This window comes from Gracilinanus agilis, chromosome 5 (assembly GCF_016433145.1).
Source record: "Gracilinanus agilis isolate LMUSP501 chromosome 5, AgileGrace, whole genome shotgun sequence".
In the NCBI taxonomy this organism is placed as follows: Eukaryota; Metazoa; Chordata; class Mammalia; order Didelphimorphia; family Didelphidae; genus Gracilinanus; species Gracilinanus agilis.
Window position 1 is genome coordinate 26,194,698 of NC_058134.1, and position 22,618 is coordinate 26,217,315.

Here is a 22,618-nt window from a genome sequence, read left to right on the forward strand (position 1 = left end):
TACGGAGCCTCTCTCTCTCTCTCTCTCTCTCTCTCTCTCTCTCTCTCTTTCTCTCTCTCTCTCTCTCTCTCTCTCTCTCTCTCTCTCTCCCCCAACACTTTTTCTACTCTGAAACTGATAACAAATAACTCTTGTTCTGAACTCACTTTAAACAGTGGCATTTGGTTTTTATCAACAGCTCAACCATGGTTATTTCTTCTATATTTTGCCACCAATCTTATTTTTCTTTCACTGGATATGTGTCATGGGTGTAGGGAATTCTAAGTAAGGAAATCCCCTGTACAGAGAGGCCTTAGGCATTTGGGTACCTGACTTCTACACTCAGAAAAGAGCCAACAGAGACACCTTGCGTTTACTCCATCTCTCCTTTCTATGTAGTGCTCCTTTCTGCAAAGCAGGTTCTTGGGGGGTTTACATCAGGATTGTGATGAAGGCAGAAGAATTTCTTTAGATCACTCCAAAGCAATTACAGAATTCCCACCATATCTATAGGCATTTCAGCTCAGAGGTTGCCATTCCAAAAGCCACCCCAAACCTTACATTGAATCTAGCCATTCTAACATATCCTAAGCTGCTGGGCCAGCTGAAGCTACAAAGATTAACTCTCTACCTCCTACCAGGCAAAGGAATAGAAAAGAGAATTAGGACAAAGTGTTGTTTAATAAGTTATTGTTTGTCCTTTGTTTTTGGAGAGGACGAGTGGCATCATGGGGTGATTTCTTAACTTGTACATGAATTACATTTAAGTGAGCCAGAACTACATGACAGTGATATAGTTGCACAATAGAAAAGTCAGTCAACTATAATCTGGAACAACCAAAGCTAAACTTTGAAAATGGTCCCTGGAGTCCAAGGATAAGAGAATGATAGCCCAATGGGTCTGTGACCTTGTAGATGAAGGCAATACTCCTAACATGCCATATAAAACTTGTCTACCTGGAGAAAGGGTTAGATAGTCAGGAGAGAGCTGCGTACAAAATCCCTGTCTCTTGACACTCACTTATTAACCTTTTTCAGCCTCAGTTTCCTCATCTGTAAAACAAAATAATAATAATGTGGATTCTGGAATATTCTGCTTCAACGAAATAGTGTTAGAATGAAATGAGAATATGTGAAAAGAACCTACAAATGTTAAATCATTATAGAAGAGCTTAAGGAAAGAGATCTGGTCTGAGCTCTCCTGCCATACCTTCTCCCACTGCTGCCCTCCCAAGCACAGCCTGCAAAGTACTCCCAGGCAAGAATACAGGAAGGCAGTCCAGGCCTTTTTCTTCTATGGCAGAACCCTGAAAGCTCCCCGGGTCTTTATACATTCAAACCATTTTACTCTTCTCATTCAGGAGGAAAATAAAAATAAATAAATAAAACAATCCAAGAAGCTGCTTCCCTCTATTCACAGAATTGTCTCCAAGCCTCTTTTGTCACTAACACCCACTGCGTAGTCACCAATTTATTTTAGTGCATGTAATGGGTAGAGGAAGGGGTAAGCTCCGGATGTGACTTAGTTCTTTATCCATTTGATAATTTCAAATGATTTCCCAGCGACATTGTGGCAGCAGTCAAAGACTCTGTAATTACATTAGATTTGGGTTCTTAGAAATAGTTTTTCCTGCCTGTGTATTCTGACAATAAGCACCATCATAGTAATCCCTACAGTGGGAAGACAATCATTAGTAAACGGTGATGAGGACATGTCAATGATGCTTCAGGCAGTGGTTTAACAGGGTCTTAATAAAGCCTGTGAACCTCCAACGGAGAAGAGCCAGCTCCTTGGAACAATCTAGAAATGGGAGGGACTGTTTTCTATAATAGCCAAGAACAGACTCAAAGTAATTGCAGAACACCTGAGTCAAAGTGGCTCTCTCAGCCATCCTTGGTGAACATAATCTTCTTCCTTGCTCTGGGTGGCCTCCATTAAGAGCAATGGGGACAATTCAGAAACAATCCACAAATTGTTCATAAAGAAGCCAAGGCCTACCCAGGGAGGTGATGGATGCTCCATCCCTGGAAAGCTCAAAACCAAGAGAAACAGCTACGTGGAGGGACCAGGTTGAAGAATGGCATTCTGGGAGCTGGCTACAACCGAATGAGCAAGAGAAGACAGACTAGCAGTCAAGGGGCAGGGCCATGGGTGAGGGGAAGAAGGTCTCTGCAAGAAAATATAATCATTTTGAGAGTTCACAGCATCAAATATCTAGTTTTAGAGCTACCAGGATGGACCTCAGAGGTCATTTAGTCCTAGTCCCTCATTTTTAAAAGAAGGAAATTGAGGCACAGGGCATTGATTTGCCCAAAGTCACACACAGGATCCTAGATCTAAAATGAGAAAAGAATCTAGAGGGCATATCATCCAACTTCCCTTTTATACAATTGCAGAAACAGAAGTCAAGGTGGGATTTGAACCCTGTTTCACTGACAACAGGGGAAATGGTCTTTTAGGTGAGCAGATAGACAGATAGCAGAGCCAAGGGCAAAACCCAAGGAATCCCTAGAGGGAAGAGGAAAGGAAGTCTCAGGACTTAGCCAAGTGCCTGGCACATTGTAGGTACTTAATACATGTTTACTGACTGACTGATCCATGTAAGCAGACCAAACTCAGCATCCAAGAGACCCACCTATACAAAATATGATGCATGACACTAGGAAGTGAGGGGATGACACAGTTACTGCTCTCTGCCCCGGTCCAAGCACTTGGAGAGATTCTAACAGGTTCCATGGTGCAGTGGAAAGGGCTTGGTATTTGGAGTGAAGAGCCCAAAGTGCCAATTCCAGCTGTACTACGGAATACCTGGGCCGCTTTGGAGAGGTCACTTCATTTCTACAGCTCTCTTTTTCTTCATCTCTAAATTAGGAAGTGACTCCTAAAAGCTGCATCTCAGGTCCTAGGGAGAGTTCAGTGTTCTCCCTAACTTCTGCTCTACTTCTGAGCCAGGAAAGGCTGGGAGGTGCCCCAGAATTCCAAATGAATACATGAATATCCTGTAGAATCCCTTAGGGAGTCACTCTCAAGATAAACTAGATTCTTTGTTGTCTTAGAGTATTTCCTGAACCAACTGGAGTCAAATGGGAAGCTAGATAGCACAGACTTATTTGGAAAATCAAGGGAATTGGAATGATGCCCTGTGAGTCTATAGAAGATTGGAAACTCTGAAACTTGTGGCCACCCCTGAGAGCAGCAGCTACTTACTAGACAAGGGAGAGAGCTGAGCTAAAGGCCTTCCTCTGAGAAAATAGTTTCTGGACAATCACAAAATCTCCAGCTACAACAAAGAAACTACAATGGACAGCAGACTGAGATCTGGTCTTCAAGACAGGGCAAACCAGATTCAGGCTTTGCCTCTGAAACATACCTGGCTCTGCCACTCTGGGCAAGTCCCTTAACCTCTCAGGGGTCCTCAAATAACTCTTGAAGGTTAGACTTTGCACAATAGTTGAGGATTTGCATTTGCAGAGGGAGTCTCCTGGCCTGGATTCCCTCCACTGGAGAAATCGCTAAATTACTAATACAGCCCCAGTCATGTATATGGGGATTTATATTTTACATGGTATTCTCTTTACAACAATCTCTGATATATGGAGTCTAAGTATCATTAACCCCATTTTACAGATAATAAAACTGAGTTTCAAAGGATAAAAGACTTGTCACACAACTGGTAAAAGCCAGAGCCAGTATGGACACCCAAGACTCAAATTTAGCCCAAAGTGCACCCAAGGCTCTCTTCTCTATTCTATGTACTTGGTTGGGTGTGCTATCTCTTGGGTCCTAGAAGCTTTATCACTGGGCTTTGAGACCTGACTATAAGAGTAAACAGGTCAAGATGTGCCTGTTCCAGAGAAGTAAAAGCTTCTGATCCTTGGTGACATAACTAGTATGGGTCAGAAGCAGGATTTGAACCTAGGTCTTCCTGAATCCATCCACTATGTCACACTAGGTAGGCAGCCCCTGGGGTCCTGGGAACTCCAGATTATTATCTGTGACAGTTTTAAGGGAATGTGAATCAGGGGGACTTAAAATGGTATAGCTGCGACCTTGGCAAGGAAGCAAATAAGCTTCTTTGGTTCCATCTGAATCCTATTTGGAGTAATAAATTATGCATCTACAAACATTTATTAAGCACCTAGTGTATGCCATGCCCCAGGGATATAAAAAGAGAAACAAAAATAACCTCTTCCCTTACAGGATGAACCCAGAGTCTGAGCAGAGGAAGTCATATCTTCCAGGCACTGGGGACCCCAAGGAAGGGTGAGGGACCATCGGTGAGGAAGATGGCACCTTGTTTTATTTGGACCTATTCTAAACTACCAATTATTCTCTACCTACACTGCTATTCCCCATGAAGCCAGTTATATATTTATAAAAGATAATTTGTACCTTTTTTCCTGTATACAGAGTCCCCTGGGCAGCAGGCTACATGATGGACATGGATTCAGGAAGACTTTGGTTCAAATCCTGCCTCTGACACTTACTGAGGTCAGCCACTTGGACCTCAATTCTTTCATCTGCAAAGTGGACATAGTGATATCTATAACATGGACCCAGTAGTACTCACAGAGCTGCTGTGAGGTGCTAAAGGGAAAAATGTATTTAAAATTCTTTGAAAACTTGAAATCACTATTTTATTGTCAACTCTGATGTCTATCTCTTAATTTTTATGGAGAGGTTTTTGTTTTTACCTCACTTGCATTTCCAAACATCTGTCCTTCCCCAGATAGTCATCACTTACAACAGCAAACACAAAAAGAAAAAGCAGTTCAGCAAAACCCCTAACAAGCCCTACAACCTTGGCGGACGTATATGCAGTTGCTATATCTAACACCACTCCACTGAGACATGAAACCATCTAAGCCCTGTCAGTCATTATTATTCTGGTCCAGAAAGTGAACATAGTGCGCTGGAATCCTAGCATCTGGAATCAAATCAAGACTCAGCCATTTGTTTATTACTCAGATGGCCACAGAGCAGTTGCAGGACCTCAGTTCTATCATCTATAAAAATGGCATAATGACACTTAAGTGGCTTATTGGAGAGAGAGCTGGGCTTGGAAATGGGAAGTCCTGGGTTCAAGTCTAGCCTTAGACATTTCTTAGCTGTGTGACCCTGGGCAAGTCACTTAACCACAACTGCCTAACTTTTATCACTCTTATGCTAAGATAGAAGGTAAGAGATTTGGGATTTTTTTGTTTGTTTGTTTTAAAAGACTGGTTGATTCTGGAAGGCAATTTGGAATTATGCCCAAAGGACTTTGATCCAACAATACCACTACTAGGTTTGAACCCCAAAGAATTTTTTTTTAATTGTACAAAAATATAGCTGCGCTTTTTGTGGTGTCCAAAAAAATTAGAAAACAAGTGGATGTCCCTCAACTGGGGAATGGCTGAACAAATTCTGGTATATGCTGGTGATGGAATAATATGTGCTAAAAAGAAAATGAACTGGAGAAATTCCATGTGAACTGGGAAAACCTCTATGAACTGACGTGGAGTGAAATGTGCAGAACCAGGAGAACATCCTACACAGAAAGTGAAACATTGTGGGACAATCAAATGTAATAGACTCTGCTAGTAATAGCAATGCAGTGATACAGGACAATCCTGTGGAACTTATGAAAAAGAATGCTATCCACACTAAGAGAAAGAACTGTGGGAGTAGAAAGGCAAAATTAAAACCTATGATTTATCCCTTGGTTATATGGATATGTGATTTGGGGCTGTGGTTTTTAAAAAATTACTCTAATATGAATAATATGGAAATAGGTTCAGAGTAATAAGAAATGTATAACTCAGTGCAATTACTTGTCAGCTATGGAAGTGAGGGAGAAAGAGGGGAGGAAGAGAACATGAATCATGTAACCACTGGAAAATATCTAAAAAAATAAAAGAAATTTAAATAAATAAATAAATAAGATAAATAAGATAAAAGGCTGGTTTGGACTCAGAGGTCCCTAAGTCCTTCTGCACTAGGTTTGAAAAGGTGTCATTTTTTGCTGAATCACTTTTACACTGGTCCAATGCCTCCCTAAAAGTAACACACAAAAGCATATCTCAATATAGCATTTCAAAATTATTTGAATAATTAAAATCATGATCATTTCTTGATGGTTTATTTCCTTTACCAGGATCTGCCCAATAGAAGCAGCACTGTTGTTGTCCCCTGGAACTGAGCTAGTCTTTCCCTTTATACTCTTTGCCCAGCTGGACATCCTAAAGTCAACTCGAGTGGCATTTTCTGTTTAATTGATTAAACATCTACTATGTGCTATGTGTGAAGTACGCAAAGACAATGACAAACCCTCTGCCTTCAAGGAGTTTACATTCTACTGGAGAAACCAGCAAGGGCTGTGTTAATCATGAACATTCACATCATTTTGCTGTCTAGATAATTGGTCTCAAACATACAACTTCTAAGAACCCACAGTCTGGTAGGAATCTGGCATGTGGGAAACGGAGGGTTGTGATTTTTTTTTATTAGAATCAGTCTATTCTAACTCATGACTCAGTCACTCCAGTTTCAATAATCCTCATGTGTAGGAAAGTACTTGGAAAATACCTTCTATTTTAAAAATGGACCAAACGTGGGCTGTTGCCTGCCACAGCACTGATTCAGTACCAAGGATAATTGTCCTTCACTCTCGCCAGCTTGTTGATCTACATTTCTCTTCAGTTCCCTGAAGGTCAAAGTAAAGGAAACATGGCCAAACACTTCGTGGAAGCCAGAACACTGTGTTCCAGACTTCAAGGCCCCTGTTCTGGACCTTCTTAGGGCAGACATTGTTGCCACCATATATGAAAATAAATATATTTGGCCCAATCAAACAAGCTGTAGCAGCAGCAAGGTGACATAGAGAAAGGCAGGTTGAACTCAGAAAACATGATTGTCTTGAACGTCTTCTAGGCACATAGACATAGCCAAGACACTTCAACTCTGTGTCTCAGTTTCCCTCATCTGTAAAACAAGTAAATAGTGGTTCCTGCCTCATAGAGTTAACAAGAAAAGTCAAATGAGAAAACAGACACAAAGGGGTTTAAACGTGTTAAAACCCTGTACGTGTGTCCGCTCTTATTACCCCTAACTCCACGGTGACATTTAAAGGCTGCGTCTCCAGGTGGGGTGTAGAAAATCATGCATCCTATGACTCAGGAAGAAAGGGAGGTGGAAGGAAATAATCAGTCTCTTGCCACATCATGCAAAACGCAGACATCACAAATAAACAAACACGAATATCAAACGGATGCCAATGCCCAGGCTTCTGGTCTGTAATCTAATATGGAAACTTTAAGAAGTTGTCAGAGATTCAAGGAGGCAAAGACTTTCTTATGGAGAGAGTCCAACGTAGGATTTGAACACTGATCTCATGAATCCAAATCTAGAACTCCATCCCTCCATTATGTCTTTGTTTTCTCTTAAATTGCCAATCATGTTCTGAAAGAAAAGGATGAGAACATATAAATGCTCCAGTGGAAGCCCTGAAATATCACCAGGTCTCCAGCATCTGTAAAATGGAAGTAATAATAGCACCTACCTCACGGAGTTATTATGAGGACCAAATAAAGTAATATACATATGGTATATTTTGGTAAAGCCTTAAAAGTGCTACATAAACATGACATCAATATTCTGTTTATTATTCATCAAATTCTGGAACCTTAACTAGAAACTTCCCTCCCTCCAAAAAAAATTAAATGTCCGCATGAAGAACCTGGAATCATTCAAAAGAACTGCTCTTTCTGAAGCTCTATGTGTTCCTTTCGATCGCAGGCCCCTGTTACTCACAAGAATATGCCCTAAAGGTCTCAAATTCAGACAGGCCAGATCATAGCCAGGAGGGGCATGGCCCTCTGGGGACTGAGGTTCAGATGAATATTTACTGAGCTCTGCTCAGCCCAAGCATCCCTACCTGGGGGCCACAGCACTGCTCAGTCCTCTCAGGTGAGGAGGCTTTACTAAGGACCTAAATACAACTGTGAATGACTTTTTTTGCCTTAAGCAGAGTGTCCTGATTTGTATGTCAATCCCCAGAAATCTTTTCCTACCTCAGGGCTGTTTTTAAAAACACCCCAAACCAGCTGGCCTAGGAGGCAGACCAAAGGATTGTAGTCCCAGAGTTTGTTTCTGTACATTTTGTAAAACAGAAATATGGAAGAATCCCTCCCACCAACCCCTCCAGGAACTTCTAAATATTTAGCATGTTCCTTCAGACATTTTAATGCCAGCCAAAGACCAGGGAACAGAGGGCACAGAAGAGGCCAAAACTACATTCCTCTCCCCTCAGAGCACTCTCACATTCCTTTCCCTTCCCAATCAATCAAGTGCTTTAAAAAATAAGGCACAAATGACAAGGCCATGGGTTCTAATTCCCAGTGACCATGTCTCAGAAGGAATACACGTTCTTGAAATGCGGTGAGGTGCAGAGGTTAGAGAGTTGGTCTCAAAGACAGGAAGGGCTAGATTGAAATCTCATCTCTTACCATATCGACCCTGGACAAATCATTTAGTCTCTTGATGCTTTGGGCAATTCTTGAAGACTGAAGATGCAGAGAAGAAGCCCACCTGCATGGGTAAAGGAGTTTCCTCATCTGGGAGCTGTTCTTCCTCTGCAATGAAATCACAGGACTCTCCCCTGGAAAACAAGTGGAGCTATGGCCCATCTGCATCTCAGAGCTCCTGGGCAGGGTTAGAAAGAAAACACTGACTGGAAAAGTTGGAAAAGGCTTCCGAGAAAGAAGCAGATTCTACTCAATGTGTCAGTTCATCTGAGATAGATATTCTTGTTTTCGGACAGGTCCTTCAGTCCGCCTTGCTCTCTAAGGAGCTGTCACAGAATGAGCCCACATAATTTAGCCCATGACCTTCACAAAGGAGGGAAAAGGGGCCTGGGGATTTGAAAGGGGAATCTATTTAATGTCTTTTCCTAAATTAGGGACAATGGTGTTTTGGGGTACAGAAGGCATTCAGAATCATATGACACCACTATTTATTCCCAGTCTCCCATCACCAAACCTAACCCTTGACTTGCTTGATTTAGTGATTTAGTGAGTAGTTCAGACTTCTTAGTGCCACCATTCCCCCTCCTTTATAGAATTCTCCTATACCACAAGTTGGGGTTAGGGGGAATCGCCAAAAATTTTTTGCCATTCTCCATTTCAAGTTTCCCAATAATCACATGCCAGCTTCTTACTGGTTTTACTATGAAGTACTCAGTGATGAAGGAGAAAGCCAAACATGGCCGCAGATAAAAGGGTTAACTGCTTCATAATTTACAAAGGTTCTAATTCTGGTTCTTGGTATCCACTACAGGACATCTGCTCTGCTCTGCAAATATCATGGATTTGGAAATGGAAGGGACCTTAGGGAATCAAGTTCACCTCATTCAGTTCTCTCATTTTATAGGTGAGTAAACTGAGGCCCAGACAGGGTCATAAAGAACTGCCAGATTTAGGATTTGAATCAGAGACTCTCCATGGCATTACTCTTTCCACCATAACCTATGATGTCTCTTTAGCTTTGTCTCTTGACTGACTTGGCTAGGCCCCTTCCTATAGTCAATCTTTGTATTTGCTGTCCTTTCTTGCTAGAATGTATTCCCTGCTCCCTTTGACCTCCAAGAACCCCCTCCCATCCTTCATGAATTGATTCAAGCTTCACATTAAACAAGAAGTCTTCCCTACTCCTTTTCCCTAAAGGCTAGTAGCTTCCATACTTAACTATTCAGATACTGACCTGACCCTTACATTATTTGTATATTTTTTGTATAGATGCATTTGTACAATATCTCCCCAGACAGAATGAAAGTTTTTTGAAGGCAGGAATGATTTGATTATTGTCTTTGTCTTCTCCATCCCCTGGCGCACAGATATTTAATATGTTTAAGATGTTTGCTGCCCCACCTGTTTCTTTTTTCTTGATATTCCCCAATTGCCACATATTCCAACCATTTCTCTCTCCCTATTCCTCGCTGGGATTGAGTTGCCTTTCCCACCTGTGTATCATGTGGGTGCCAACCGTTCACTCTTGGATCTGGGGATCACAGTCTAATATATTGTATTTCAATTGAATAAATTCATTCCAATCCCTCACATTTCAATAAACTGAAGAAGTATTTTCCTCCACACAACCATGTGATATAGATAGTGGAAGTATAAGCTCCATGTAACAGATGTGGAAAATGAAGGTCAAAGAAATCAAAGGACATGTATTATTTTCTTTCCTCTCTAGGTTTCCGGGATGGTTGTCTCTCCTGCTTCTGCTCTTACTTATATGACTTCTCCTTCTCCATCTCATTTATTGGCTCCTTCTCTATGTCATGCCTCCTGCATCTGGGTATGACCCATAGTTTAATGATCAGTCCTCTTCTCATCCTTTATCTGCTCCCATGGGTGCTCTCTAGAAGGTGATGATATATCTATACAATTTCAAGATCTATATATCCATTTCTAACCTCTCCGAGCTCCAGCCCTACATCATCATCATCATCATCATCATCATCATCATCATCATCATCATCATTATTCGAATTTTCATCACAATAGCTAGCATCCATATAGCTCTTTAAGACTTGTAAAGTACTTCATATAAGTGAAAAAAATTATCCCCATATTTTTTTTTAATCCTGGGACTCCATTCTAGGAGCATAGGGCCACAACTTGTAGGCAACGGGTCATACAGTCACTCAGGGTCGCCCAGCTTGGAAGTGTCTGAGCCCGGATTTGAACCTAGGACCTTTCGTCTCTAGGCCTGGCTCTCAATCCACTGAGCTAGCCCAGCTGCCCCTACTTTAGGTTGTAGTTTCTTTAGCAGATGTAGTTTTTACAGGGTGGGGTTGCTAGCCCCACGCCCAACCCTCCTCCTTTTTCATCTGGGCTAGGGACCGTCCTTGGCCCAGGAGTGGTAAGGGTGGGCAATAGGGGTCAAGTGACTTGCCCAAGGTCACACAGCTGGAAGTGTCCAAGGCCAGACTTGAACCTAGGACCTCCAGTCTCTAGGCCTGGCTCTCAATCCACTGAGCCATATTACAGATGAGGAAACTGACCACAGAGAATTTAAGTGACTTGCCAAGGACCACACAGGAAGGTCAAATTCAAGTCTTATTGATTCACAAGTCTTGTGATCTTGGTAAACTGATCCACCTAACTGCCAACAATTAGCTGCTTCTTGGGCATCTAAAATATGGGTGCCTAAAACAGAACTCATTATTTTTCCCCCAAATACTCCCCACTTCCACATTTTCCTATAATTGTCAAGGACATCATTATCCTCCCAGCTACCCAAGTTCTCAGCCTCAGTGTCATCCTTGACCCTTCATTTGTACTTACTCCATGGCCAAACCATATCATTTCTACCATCTCAACATCTCTCCCATTTGTCTCCTCTCCATTCACATAGTCACCACACTGGTATGGCCTACATCATCTCTCACTTGAAAATTGTGATAGCCTCCTAATTAGTCCTCTTGCCTCAATTTCATCCCTCCTTCAATCCATCCTCCATTCAGCTTGCTAAATGCTTTTCCTATAGCACAAGTTTAATCATGTTATTCTGCTACTCAACGATTTCCAATGGCTTCCTATCACCTCCAGGCTCAAATATAAAATCCTTTGTTTAGCGTTCAAAGCCCTTTTTTCCAGCCTAGACCCTTCCTATCTCTTATAACTACCTCTAATGCACCTCTGAAGTTTATTCCTCTCTACTATTCCTCTTATTCCTCCAGAAACATTATCCTTCTTGCTCTGACACAATCGCTCCATTTCCCATCTTGTTGGCAGAAGCTGTCCCTCATACCCGAAATGAACTTTCTCTTCACCTGGCTTTCTCCAAGACTCAGCTCCAAAACCACCTTCTTCAGGAGGCTTTTCCCACAACCTCTCAGCAGAGATTACTTTCTGTCTACTCTGTACGGATCTCGTCGGTGTCTAGTTAGTTACCTATTGTCTCTTCCATTTAAAAGTGTGAGTTCCTGGAAGACAGAATCCATATTTTTTTTTGCCTTTCCTTGAATTTTTAATGCTCAGCACAATGTCTGGCACAAATGTCACCTAACTGACTAATCAGTGTTGCATCTGATTTTACCCTGAACCCAGGTCTCCTTCCCTAGAGCTCAGAGCACTTGCAAGGTCTTTTCCATTTCTGAATTCTACCTTCTAATTCCACAGAAGAGATCATAGGACGGAGGACATAGGGCTAGAAAGGACCTGAGAATTTATCTAGGATCTCTGAAGTCTAATGTACTCTATGGTACAAATTGGGAAACTAATGCTTTTGTATCTAAGAAAGATTCCCAAACCTTCCTTAGTGGGTATTAGGCAGACCTCCCTCTGCTCCTCCACATGGGAATTGGTGCCTTGGCAGATTAACACAATTGCTTCTCTTTGCTTCCTTTAAAAAATTTAGCGAATGTCATACCACTGAGAAAGGCCTCCTTCACAGAACTGGGGAAAGAAGTCTGACGATTTCTTTGTTCCTTACTAGTCCCCCTTTTCTCTGGGGGTTATTGACTGTGAGGGAGTGATCCCAGTACCTTTTTCTCTGGCCTGCTTCCCCTCAAAAAGCTAATGGGGTGAGTGAGCAGCATGAGCTTCCCCCTTACCAGGTTCATCTGAAAACACTGAGGTTAGGGTAGGAAATCTGAACTATATTATAGCATATGGTGTGTGGTAGGGGTGGGGGGACTTTACAGTGGGTTCCCCAGACAATTCTGCCTCGGGTTCAATGTACTATATGAGTCTGCATTCACTGAAAATCAGAGCTCCAAAGCCTCTCCTGATGGGTTTATTTGTTCTGGTCAATGAGGGAACATAATTAGTTCAGAGCAAAGAGATTTAATGAAAACACAAAATCAGAAAAGTAACGATAAACATTTCCAGGGCACACTCTCCCACGATTATACTGAAGCTCAGTGGGAAGAAGGAATGTGCATAGGAAATATGTGGTTGCTGTCGGTCATTGTCAGGAGCATCTACATTGGACATAGCATTTCGGACCTTCTCTCTCATGCCAGCCTTCCAGCTTCAAATAGATTCTCAGCTGAGGCATCACTTCTTCTCTCAAGGAACACATGACAGTCTCAACTATCTGGGACCCGCAAGCTCAAATCATTTTTGTAACTTGCACTTCCTGCTCACTAAGGACAAAGTCTCTGACAGAAAGCACACTCTGATTTAGACTTAGAAATCCCTTGCAGCTCCCTGCTCAGGTTCAATTGCTAAATTGTGTCAACATGTATCAACACTGGTTTAGTCTACCCTTCCAATAAATTTTCTAGGGCTCCCTATATCCAAGGCCAACCAGGTTTTCAGCCTCAAAATTCTAGCCTTCAGAGAGCAAGAACAAATGATAAATCCAGGGAGCCGGATCTTTGGCTTCTTCCTGCTTATCTGCAGAATATGTGACCAAAACCAAGATGCTCTGCAACATTATATACAATTATAGTGCTAGGAGGATCTTAGAGATAATCTAGTTCAATCCTCCTCCTACTTTAGAGATGAGCAAACTAAAGCCTAAGGAGGTCAGGCAGCTTGCCCAAGATGACATAGTGCAAGGAAAGATCCAGGATTATAATAACCCAAGCCTAGAAACTCAGTGGTCCAATGGCTAGAGCATAGAAGACTTGGAGTTAAGAAGACCTGATTTCAAATCCTGATTCAGAGAATTAGCTGTGTGACCCTGGGCAAGTCATAACATAACAAATCTGTAAAATGGGAATAAATATAGTACCTACTTCAGAATTGTCATAAGGATCAAATGACTTTATATGTGAAAGTGCTTTACAAAAGCATCATATAAATTCTATTTACTTCTATTATTATTTCCCTTCTGATTTCTAGAAAAGGGTTTTCCCCCTATAGTACATACCCCGTCTTCCCTTCCTACCAAGGGTTAGGCTTCTAACTGGGAACTCATTGACCTAAACTCAGTTATGACTTCCTAAATACCAGGAAAAGAAGTAGGAGCATCTCTAGCCTCAGAGTCCAGAGGGCAAATGCAAAGCCAACCTGGATGAATTGTACAATACATATATACATGACATTTTCCAAACTGCCATATGTTAAGCTCAAAATGACAGGATAGTTTCACACATGCCTGTCATGTGGCTCAGGAAGCACAGCTACTCCCTTTACCAGAATCCAAACTCATCCCTTCTGTCAGAAATAAGAACCTGATCTTCAACAGGAGCAACTTGAGGACCAAATGTCTACTTCCCTTATTCAGTGAATCTACTGAAGACATAAGAAACTTGATGAGTTTAAATTCAATACAGCACACACACAAATAAGTTAAGGTTGGGAGAAGGCTGTGATTTCATCAAGATATGGAAATCCTAGAGCCCAAACAGCCCTCCATAAAAATAGTCAGTCAACAAACATTTATTGAGCATCTACTGTTAGAAGCACTGAGGCTTCAAGGAAAAGCTTAAGGTGGTCCCTGCCCTGAGGGAGCTCACATACACACAACTGGGGGAGGCAACAGGCAAATGACTGAGGATATGAGGGATAAAATGAAGATAAGGAACAGAGAGAGGCAATCATATTAGTATATACCAGCCCTTTTTTTCTGCAAATAGCCTTAGCAAATCGCCCAGGGCACTGAGACATGAAAGGCTTGCTTTCCCAGGCTACCGTAGCCTCTACATTCAGAGATGGGGTTCAAACCCAGGGTGTTCTGATGCCATATCCAATTCATGCTGCCATGCCCTCCCTTTTACACTTAAGGAAAATACAAGGAGTGATCACTAACCACTCATCTACTTTACTCCTTAGTCATCAATCCAAATCTGAAGGATTCACCTAATGGATGTGGGTTTCAGGACTTCACTGCCCATGAGGGTATCTCGGAGAAAACCCCTCCAAGCCAAGTGGCTAATGTTCATGCCACGGGGGCTAAGAGCCTCACCCTTTCCTACTGCACATCAATTTCCAATTTGTGTTTAGATTATTTCATAGTCAACAAGCTTTTGTCAAAAGCCTATATGGCATGTTGGGAGGAACTCACCAGAGAGAAGGTCTCAAAACCTTGAAAGATGGAATGGGATAAGTCAAGTCTTAATCAATACTTCAGGAAAGTCTGGATCCTCTCAATCTATACAATCCATGATATAGGTAGTTTTACCAGGGAAACTGTCACAGCCACTCAAAAAAGGACTACTTGAGGTCATGTAAACTTGAAATTAATATCCAATAACTCCAAATATTATATTTTATTTTTATTCTATTATTTTTAATTAAATTTTTATTTTTTATTTTTATTTATTTATTTATTAATAATCACTTGACATAGAAAAATACAAGAACAAAAGTAAAACTTAAGTATGACCACATGTGAACAATTCTCCTGCCTGGCACTCACTCAACCTCCACAGACCATGTTTCCGGGAAAGAGAGAGTGGGCAGAGCCACACAAAACTTAGATCTTCCATATGTTAGTACATTAGGTAGATACGTAACTGGGATGTTGGGAAAGAGAGTCGCTGGGGAGAGAATTCTAATTATACAGGTCATCAGTCTAGAATGGACTTCACCTTTTTGGTGCCCTGAACCCCTTGGCAATCACCAAAACCCCTTGGTGACATCTATGGGCCCTTTCTCAGAATGTTTTTACACATAAAACAAAATAAATAGAACTAAAATGGAAACAAATTATATTGGAATATAGTGCTCAACTTTTTAAAAGTAAACACTTGACTCTGGGCTTAATAATCCCTGAACTACCCCAACTACCTCTCTTTTACAGAGCAGGAGACCAGAGCCCAAAGAAGTAGAATCATTGACTCAAGGCCACAGCGATGGAGAATGGCAGAGATGGGATTCACACTCAAGTCCTGTGACTTCCAATACTATACTGATTCCTCTGTGCCATGAGGCTTTATTTCTCCTTCCTCCTAACATGCCCTCCCAACAAAATAAAAAAAATATAGCAAGGATAGAACTTGTCTGTTTATTACATAAATCAACTAAATACCCTACACTCTCTTTTGTAGATTAAATCTTTTCAGGGCAAAAGTAAGAAAAACAAAACATTACAGGGAAACAAACCTTTCCTAAGACTGATTCCTACCAGCTGTCAATAGCCTTCAGATGTTTGCCAGACTTCTGACTCTACCCAGGTTCCCATCAGGTCCAATGCCATGGCCACTTGAGCTCTGGGCTTGGTCAAGCAACTGGAGAATAAGTGAAAGATGTGATCCTTATCCAAATGTTACATTTAGCCCTCAAATTTCCACTAAAGGGAAAACTTGGCAAATAGAGGAAATGTCCTAAAAGTCTATTAAGATGGAATAGGATAAGTCGAGGCTCAAGTAACACTCTGCACCAATCAGGAATGGTCGGTTCCTTTAAAGAATGGCTCTCACAACACAAGCAATCCACAGCATATGTAGGTAAGTAGATGGTGTGAATGAATGAAAATGTCATAACTGCCCAAGACAGGAGCCTTAATGGACCTTCTTGACTCTCGAGTCAAGACAACCATAGACAAATCTGAAAGGGGTATCAGCAGTGTATTGCTTTATACTGAAAAAAAGCACAAAGATGTGTGATCTGATCCTCAGCCTGACAAATTTCCCCTCTGATCTGGCTCTCAGCTATATTTCAGTCTTCATTTCATATTACTTCCCTTTCACACATCCTCTATTTCAGAGAAATGCACCTACGAGGGCTTCTTGATTTTTCTTCCTCTCTCTGTGACTTTGCACAAGCAATAACCTTTCCAACCTTTCCGTATCCTAGTCCAGAACATATTCTCTCCTCATCTCTGCCTCTTACTAGAGCTTTCTTCCAAGAAAATATCATTCAGCTGCCACCTGTTGTTTGAAATCTTTCTGGACCCTACAGTTCTGAGGGCTTTCTAGCCTTGAATTACTTTGCATATACATTGTGTTCATATATAAATAAAAATATTCATATATGAACACAAGGCATCAATTATTATACTAATTAACATATAACTTTAATTAATAGAGTATGTTAGTATGTATTACATGGAGTTATCCTCCATCAGTTCAGCCCCCTGGGAGAAGTAAGTGCCTTCAGAGTAGGACCTATTGTGCTTTGTCTGTTTAGCCCCAGCAGCCGGCAAAGTAGCAGCACAACAGGCTACATGGTAAATGTCTACTAAATTAAATTAGCTGTACCACTTGTTGGCCATGAAGCACACCTGTTAACTAAGAATCATAGTGACAGAAAATCAAATGGGTGGCCTGGACAGAAGAAGGGAGAGCCATTTCCAACCCTTTTTTCAAGGATCAAAGGATGGAGCTGGATCCAAATTCAAACGAGGAATGTGGTAACAAGTCAGCAACTACAATAAGAGTTAGCATCTATGAATGGCTTTAAGTTTTCCAAAGCACTTTAGAAATATTATCCCATTGTTGATCCTGTGAGGCAGGGGCTATCATTGTCCCCATTCTGCAGATAAGAGAAGCAGACAGAGGCTAAATGAGCTAGGGATTATAGGAAGCTGGATTTGCACTCAGCTCTTCCTGACTCCAAGCCCAACTTTTTGTCCACTGTGCCCCTTAGCTAGTATCTATAGCAATCTGCCACATGCCTATTGGGCTTAAGTGGGTTTAAAATGTACCTAGAGAACCTTAAAGTACAGCACAAGTGGTAGCTCACATTTTTTTAGTTTTTATTTTATTTAAAGCCATACATAGATGCTAGCTCTTATTGTATTTGCTGATACATTGGTGTAGGGAACTCCCAGTTTGGAAATTCCCTCTACCAACCCAAGCCTGCACCTTCAGGCTTTAGAGAGTTGTCAGGAGAAAGAAATTAACTTGAGCATGGTCACACAGTCAAGAAGGGTCAGAGAATCCAAATCTTCCTAATTCCAAGGCTGGTCCTATCTCCATCCTGCTTCTTTGACTTTTGTGATTAACATTAAAATGAAATTATTGGGGGCAGCTGGGTAGCTCAGTGGATTGAGAGTCAGGCCTAGAGACAGGTCCTAGGTTCAAATCTCGCCTCAGACACTTCCCAGCTGTGTGACCCTGGGCAAGTCACTTGACACCCATTGCCCACCCTTACCACTCTTCCACCAAGGAGCCAACACACAGAAGTTAAGGGTTTAAAAAAATGAAATTATTAAAAAAATTTTAACTGAAAAATTTGGGGGTATAAAGTTCAGAAATACTTTCCCAAGCATAACTGAATGGTGAAAGAAAAGCAAAGGGTTAATGAGAGAAAGGGATGAATCCTGAAGTCAAACAAACATGCAAGACTATGCAACCTAAGAAAAAAAAGAAAGAAAGAATGCTGAGGAGTGATTTGGTAACTTTCTTCTAATACATTGGACCTCTAACACAAAGGGTGATGACTAGCTAATATTCTTTCCCTAGAACATAGGGGGAAACAATCTGGTATTTCTAGCATTCTAAAGTTTACAAAGAGCTTCACATAGATGATCTCAGCTAAGCCTCAAGAGTGCCCTGTGAGATAGGTACTTCAGGTATCAATAGTCCCATTGAATAGATGAGGACACTGAGGCCAACAGAGGATGTCAGAGTGAGGATTTGAACACAAATGACTCTGAAACCTAGACGTGCTGCAATATTCTGCCTCCTCAAAAGAAAAAGGGACTTAAATATGGACATGTGCAAGGCCAGGAGGGGACTGTTGAATTGGATAGGAAGAACACTTTTCTGACACCAAGGGCTGCAGTACATGGCACTAGTTTATGCTGAAGAAGGAATTTTGCATATTCTTCCCAGGAGGTCTGGGATTAAAGGCAGCCGCTGCTTTAAATTCCTGAAATCAACTAGATGACTTGTCAAAGTTCCTTCTAGTTCTTTGATACCATGAATGGGTAAATTTTGGGTGCTTTGATAGTATATTTAAGAACACTTGACTCAGCTGGACACAGACACTTGACATCTTAGTAGGGAGAGGTTATAGTCTATGATACTATATAAATCAGTCTAGTCCCAGACATTCTTTGATGGCATATTGCCTCAGTTGTCCCAGTGTGGTCTCGGTAGGGCATGAGCTGACTTTGGAAAGTTTTTAAAATATCCCACTTCTATCATTGTTTTCTGCCCCCTCCCAACTCCCAACAAAACTGAAGCTAGGAAGAATGCAGGATCTGGAGTCAGGGGAAGTCACTAAGGAAGTCACTTAGCTTCTCAAAGATTCAGTTTTCCCATTTGTAAGATGAGGAGATTGAAGTAGACAACATGTAGGGTTCTTTCCAGCTCTACATCTATGATTTTATAAGGAAATACAAGAGACCCTAAAAGTGTACATGTCAGTCAATCTATCACTGCCAGGGCAGATGCTGCAGCTATGGTTACCTAAGACTTGCTGAGAACTTGGGACAGCATGCTAGTTATTTTTTGTCACTACACAAGCTTAGAATTAAGTCTACTCTTCTCATTCCAACTGGACAACTGGGGAAATCCATGAAAGAAAATAAGTGGGAAAATATTTTTTGCTTTATTAATGTCTTCTTTTCCCCAAGGAGTTAGAAGGATCAAAGGCTAAAATAAAGACCTTTTTTACAGGGTTTGTGCTTCAGAAGTACAGACTCTCATATTTCCAGTCTGAATTTCTGTAACTCTAGAAAAAACACAAAGATTCAACCAAAAGTATATTTTCTCAATTTTATTTTTTTAATCCTCCCCATTGTGTGTGTGTGTGTGTGTGTGTGTGTGTTTCTTTACAATTTGGCCAAGTTACACAAATCTATTACAGTTAGGATTTAGTTTTCATTACAGTAGAATAATCAGATTCAACCCCTTGAAGTCCTGAACACTAATTTACTCCAAAAAAAAAAAATCAAATGTATAACTTGCCTTAGCAGTCCCTTAAGACAAAAACAACTATGAAAGTCTCATTGACCCAAACTGCATTCCTCCAACTTTTCTAAAAGACAGGACAGAGAGTCTTTTGGAGGAATATGGTGGCTTCTAAAGGGTTAACCCAGCTGATTTCTGGGATGAGGATGGAGTCTGATTTTTTTTTTTTAAGGCAAACACCTGGAGGGGAAAAAAGTAGTATTTTGTTTCTACCTCAAGAAATTGCCTACAAACATAAAGCAAATCACATCAGTGGAATACTCAATTATCTGCACATGCTAATTAACTAAGTGTAATCAGCCCCCTTTCAGGCCTCTTTTCACCTGCAGTAATATGGGGACTGGATTTACTTCCCTGCTCCCCACTATGGGCAAAAAACATTAGACAGACTGCATGGTGCATCCAAGAGTAGCTAGTAAGCACAGATTTCTGCTGATGGCAGGAATTTTCTCTGCTCAAGGCACCAAGAGAACCCACAATATGGAGATGGCAGGACCGGCTGTAGACTGCAATTATTTCCCAAACATATTTTAAAGCATCGATTTAAAGTTCAGCTGGATAAAACTATGTTCCGGGAGGGTTGTTTCATAAAATCGGGCCCAGAGAGTCATCCGAAGTCGTAAATATGCAGTCATGACAATTAAATATTCATGAAATCAAGAGTTACTGAAAAGCTGAGTATATTAGAATATTAAAATCCATTGCCTTTTCCCTCTTCTTTCTTCTCAGCTTTTTTCCTGTATCTGCAGAGCAACACAACCCCAATCTAAATGTCTTCCAATCCCAATGCTTTACAAGGATGCTTTTCACATGAAAACCATATCACTGATTTTTTCTCCCGATTGACACACAGCCCTGATGCTCATCTTGGTTCCTGTATGCAGCACACATTCTGACCACTAGTGATTTCGGGGAAGACATATCTTTTTTTTTTTTTTTTTTTTTTAACCTAAGACTTGTCAAGTGAACCCAACTCTAAATTCAGTGTGGCTAGAGGATCCTCAGGGTGATCCAGCCCCAGTTTAAGTATTTATTCAATCCACCTGGGCATTAGAAGCAGCCCCAGAAAGCAGACCACTCTTGAACTCAAAGGTTTCAAGCCTTCCTGAGCTACTATTGTGTCTCTTAAGACAGTGAAACTCATCATAGTGTGTCTTCCCCATTCAACTTACATTGATCACCCCAAGCATGGTGTAGTAAATGGCCTGAGCGCAGTTCTACAGCTTCCAAACACAAGTCATCTGTTTGAAGTAACTTTCTTTTTTGGAAAGGGGAGAGGAGGGTAGGGATTGCCATTCAATTTCCCAAAGTTTAATGTCATCGGTGACGTGCCTCTCCCCCCATCACCCCCACCCCACCGTGTTCCACTGAGCCTCCAGTTTCACCAAAAACACATGAAGATGAGAAAATGCCCAGAGACAAATTCACTCTCTGATCAGTGTATTGGGCTGACCTTGTTCTAATGGCAATTTGAAAAATGCCATTCCTTCCTCTTGATGATTTATTTAAGAGGGACAGCAGGGACAGAATGAAATTGGAACCATCTTTCCTTGAACTCCATTACCTAAAAGGCTGTCTGTCCCTCCCTATAGTAAGAAGGAGCTGTCCCTTGGTCTGCAATGACACAGCAGGGCTGAGCCAGATTGGAGGGGCTGCTCTGCCTGGGGGCGGAGGGTGACAGGTGAGGCCACAGGGCTCCCGGCTGCAATAACAAGGGCTCAGTTCTGCAAATGAAGGAAACTTTGCTCCCCCACTGTTGGGCATCTTATCTGCATTGGGGCTCCTCTACTCCTGCTCCCCGCCCCGGGTCCCCAAGGCTTCCCCAGAGCCACTTCAGAACTCGTGGCTCTGAAAGAAGGAGCCTGCAAGCCTCCTCCCTTGAATTTGGGAGGGCAAGCAGAGGTCTGCTTCTGCCTCCCCATGCTGGACAGCTGGCCCTGGCCACCCCCTGTCGTTCCCGTCTCACCCTCACCCCTCATCCCTGGGCACCGGAAAGCCAGCAGCAGCTAGATTCGCCTTTGCACACCCAGACAGCAACAATCACCGCCCTGCAATCCAGGACAGGCTCCTCCACGCCGGCGCTGCTTCCACTTCCGAAAGTCACTCCCCATCCCCACCCCTGCCCCACGACAGACGGACAAACCCACAGCGAGACAGACAGGCCAATGGACAGACAGGCAGACAGACAGGCCAGCCCGCCGGCCTGCCGGCCCCGCGGGCGGGTAGCCCTTCTCGCCCTGTCCCAGGCCCCCGCCCCTTGGCCCGCAGACCCCACCCTCTGGCCGGGGTTCTCCAGCCAGGGCCGGGGCTAGAGGCGATCTGAGAGCTCCCTGCTCTGCGCGGAGATGCTGGCGAGGGGGCGGCGGGCAGCCCTACCTTTTTGTCTTCTTTCTCACTGTTTGGTCTCTTCTCTGGGTGACTGTCCCCGGCGGCCGCACTTTCCCCAGGCTGCTCATCCTGCGGCGGCGGCGGTGGCGGCGGCGGCGGTGGCGGTGGTGGTGGCTGCTGACAGCCTCCGCCAGCCCCCTGAGAGTGGGGGATGGGCTCCGGGCACTGAGAAACTCCCTTAACATCCATCTCCATCTTCCGATTCACTGTAGGGCGAGACAAAAGCGGGGCAAGGACTTGGCAGTCAGCGGCGCACGGCAGCTCCCTTCACGGGCCCGCGGCACACATGGCTGGGAAAGCCGGCACGGGCGCAATCGCTCTGGCTCTGGCTCCAGCTCCGGCTCCGGCTCCAGCTCAGGCTCGGGCTCCAGCTCCGGCAGGGCTCCGGCTCCGGCTCTCCCCCGCCCCGGGCTCTCCGCCGCCCGCCCCCCTCCCTCCCTCCCTCCTTA

At 42.7% G+C, this 22,618-nt stretch overlaps 1 protein-coding gene across 1 annotated transcript in view; it reads right to left on the minus strand.

Annotated features, from left to right (window-relative positions):
- The window catches only part of LOC123249751 (ubiquitin carboxyl-terminal hydrolase 51-like), a 603,048-nt gene extending 580,490 nt beyond the window's left edge, over positions 1–22,558 (minus strand). Inside the window, exon 1 of the mRNA XM_044678878.1 lies at positions 22,158–22,558. Within this exon, the coding sequence (XP_044534813.1) occupies positions 22,158–22,364 (207 nt within the window). The 5' untranslated portion in view covers positions 22,365–22,558. The remainder of the gene's footprint in view (positions 1–22,157) is intronic.
- Positions 22,559–22,618: the final 60 nt, after the last annotated feature.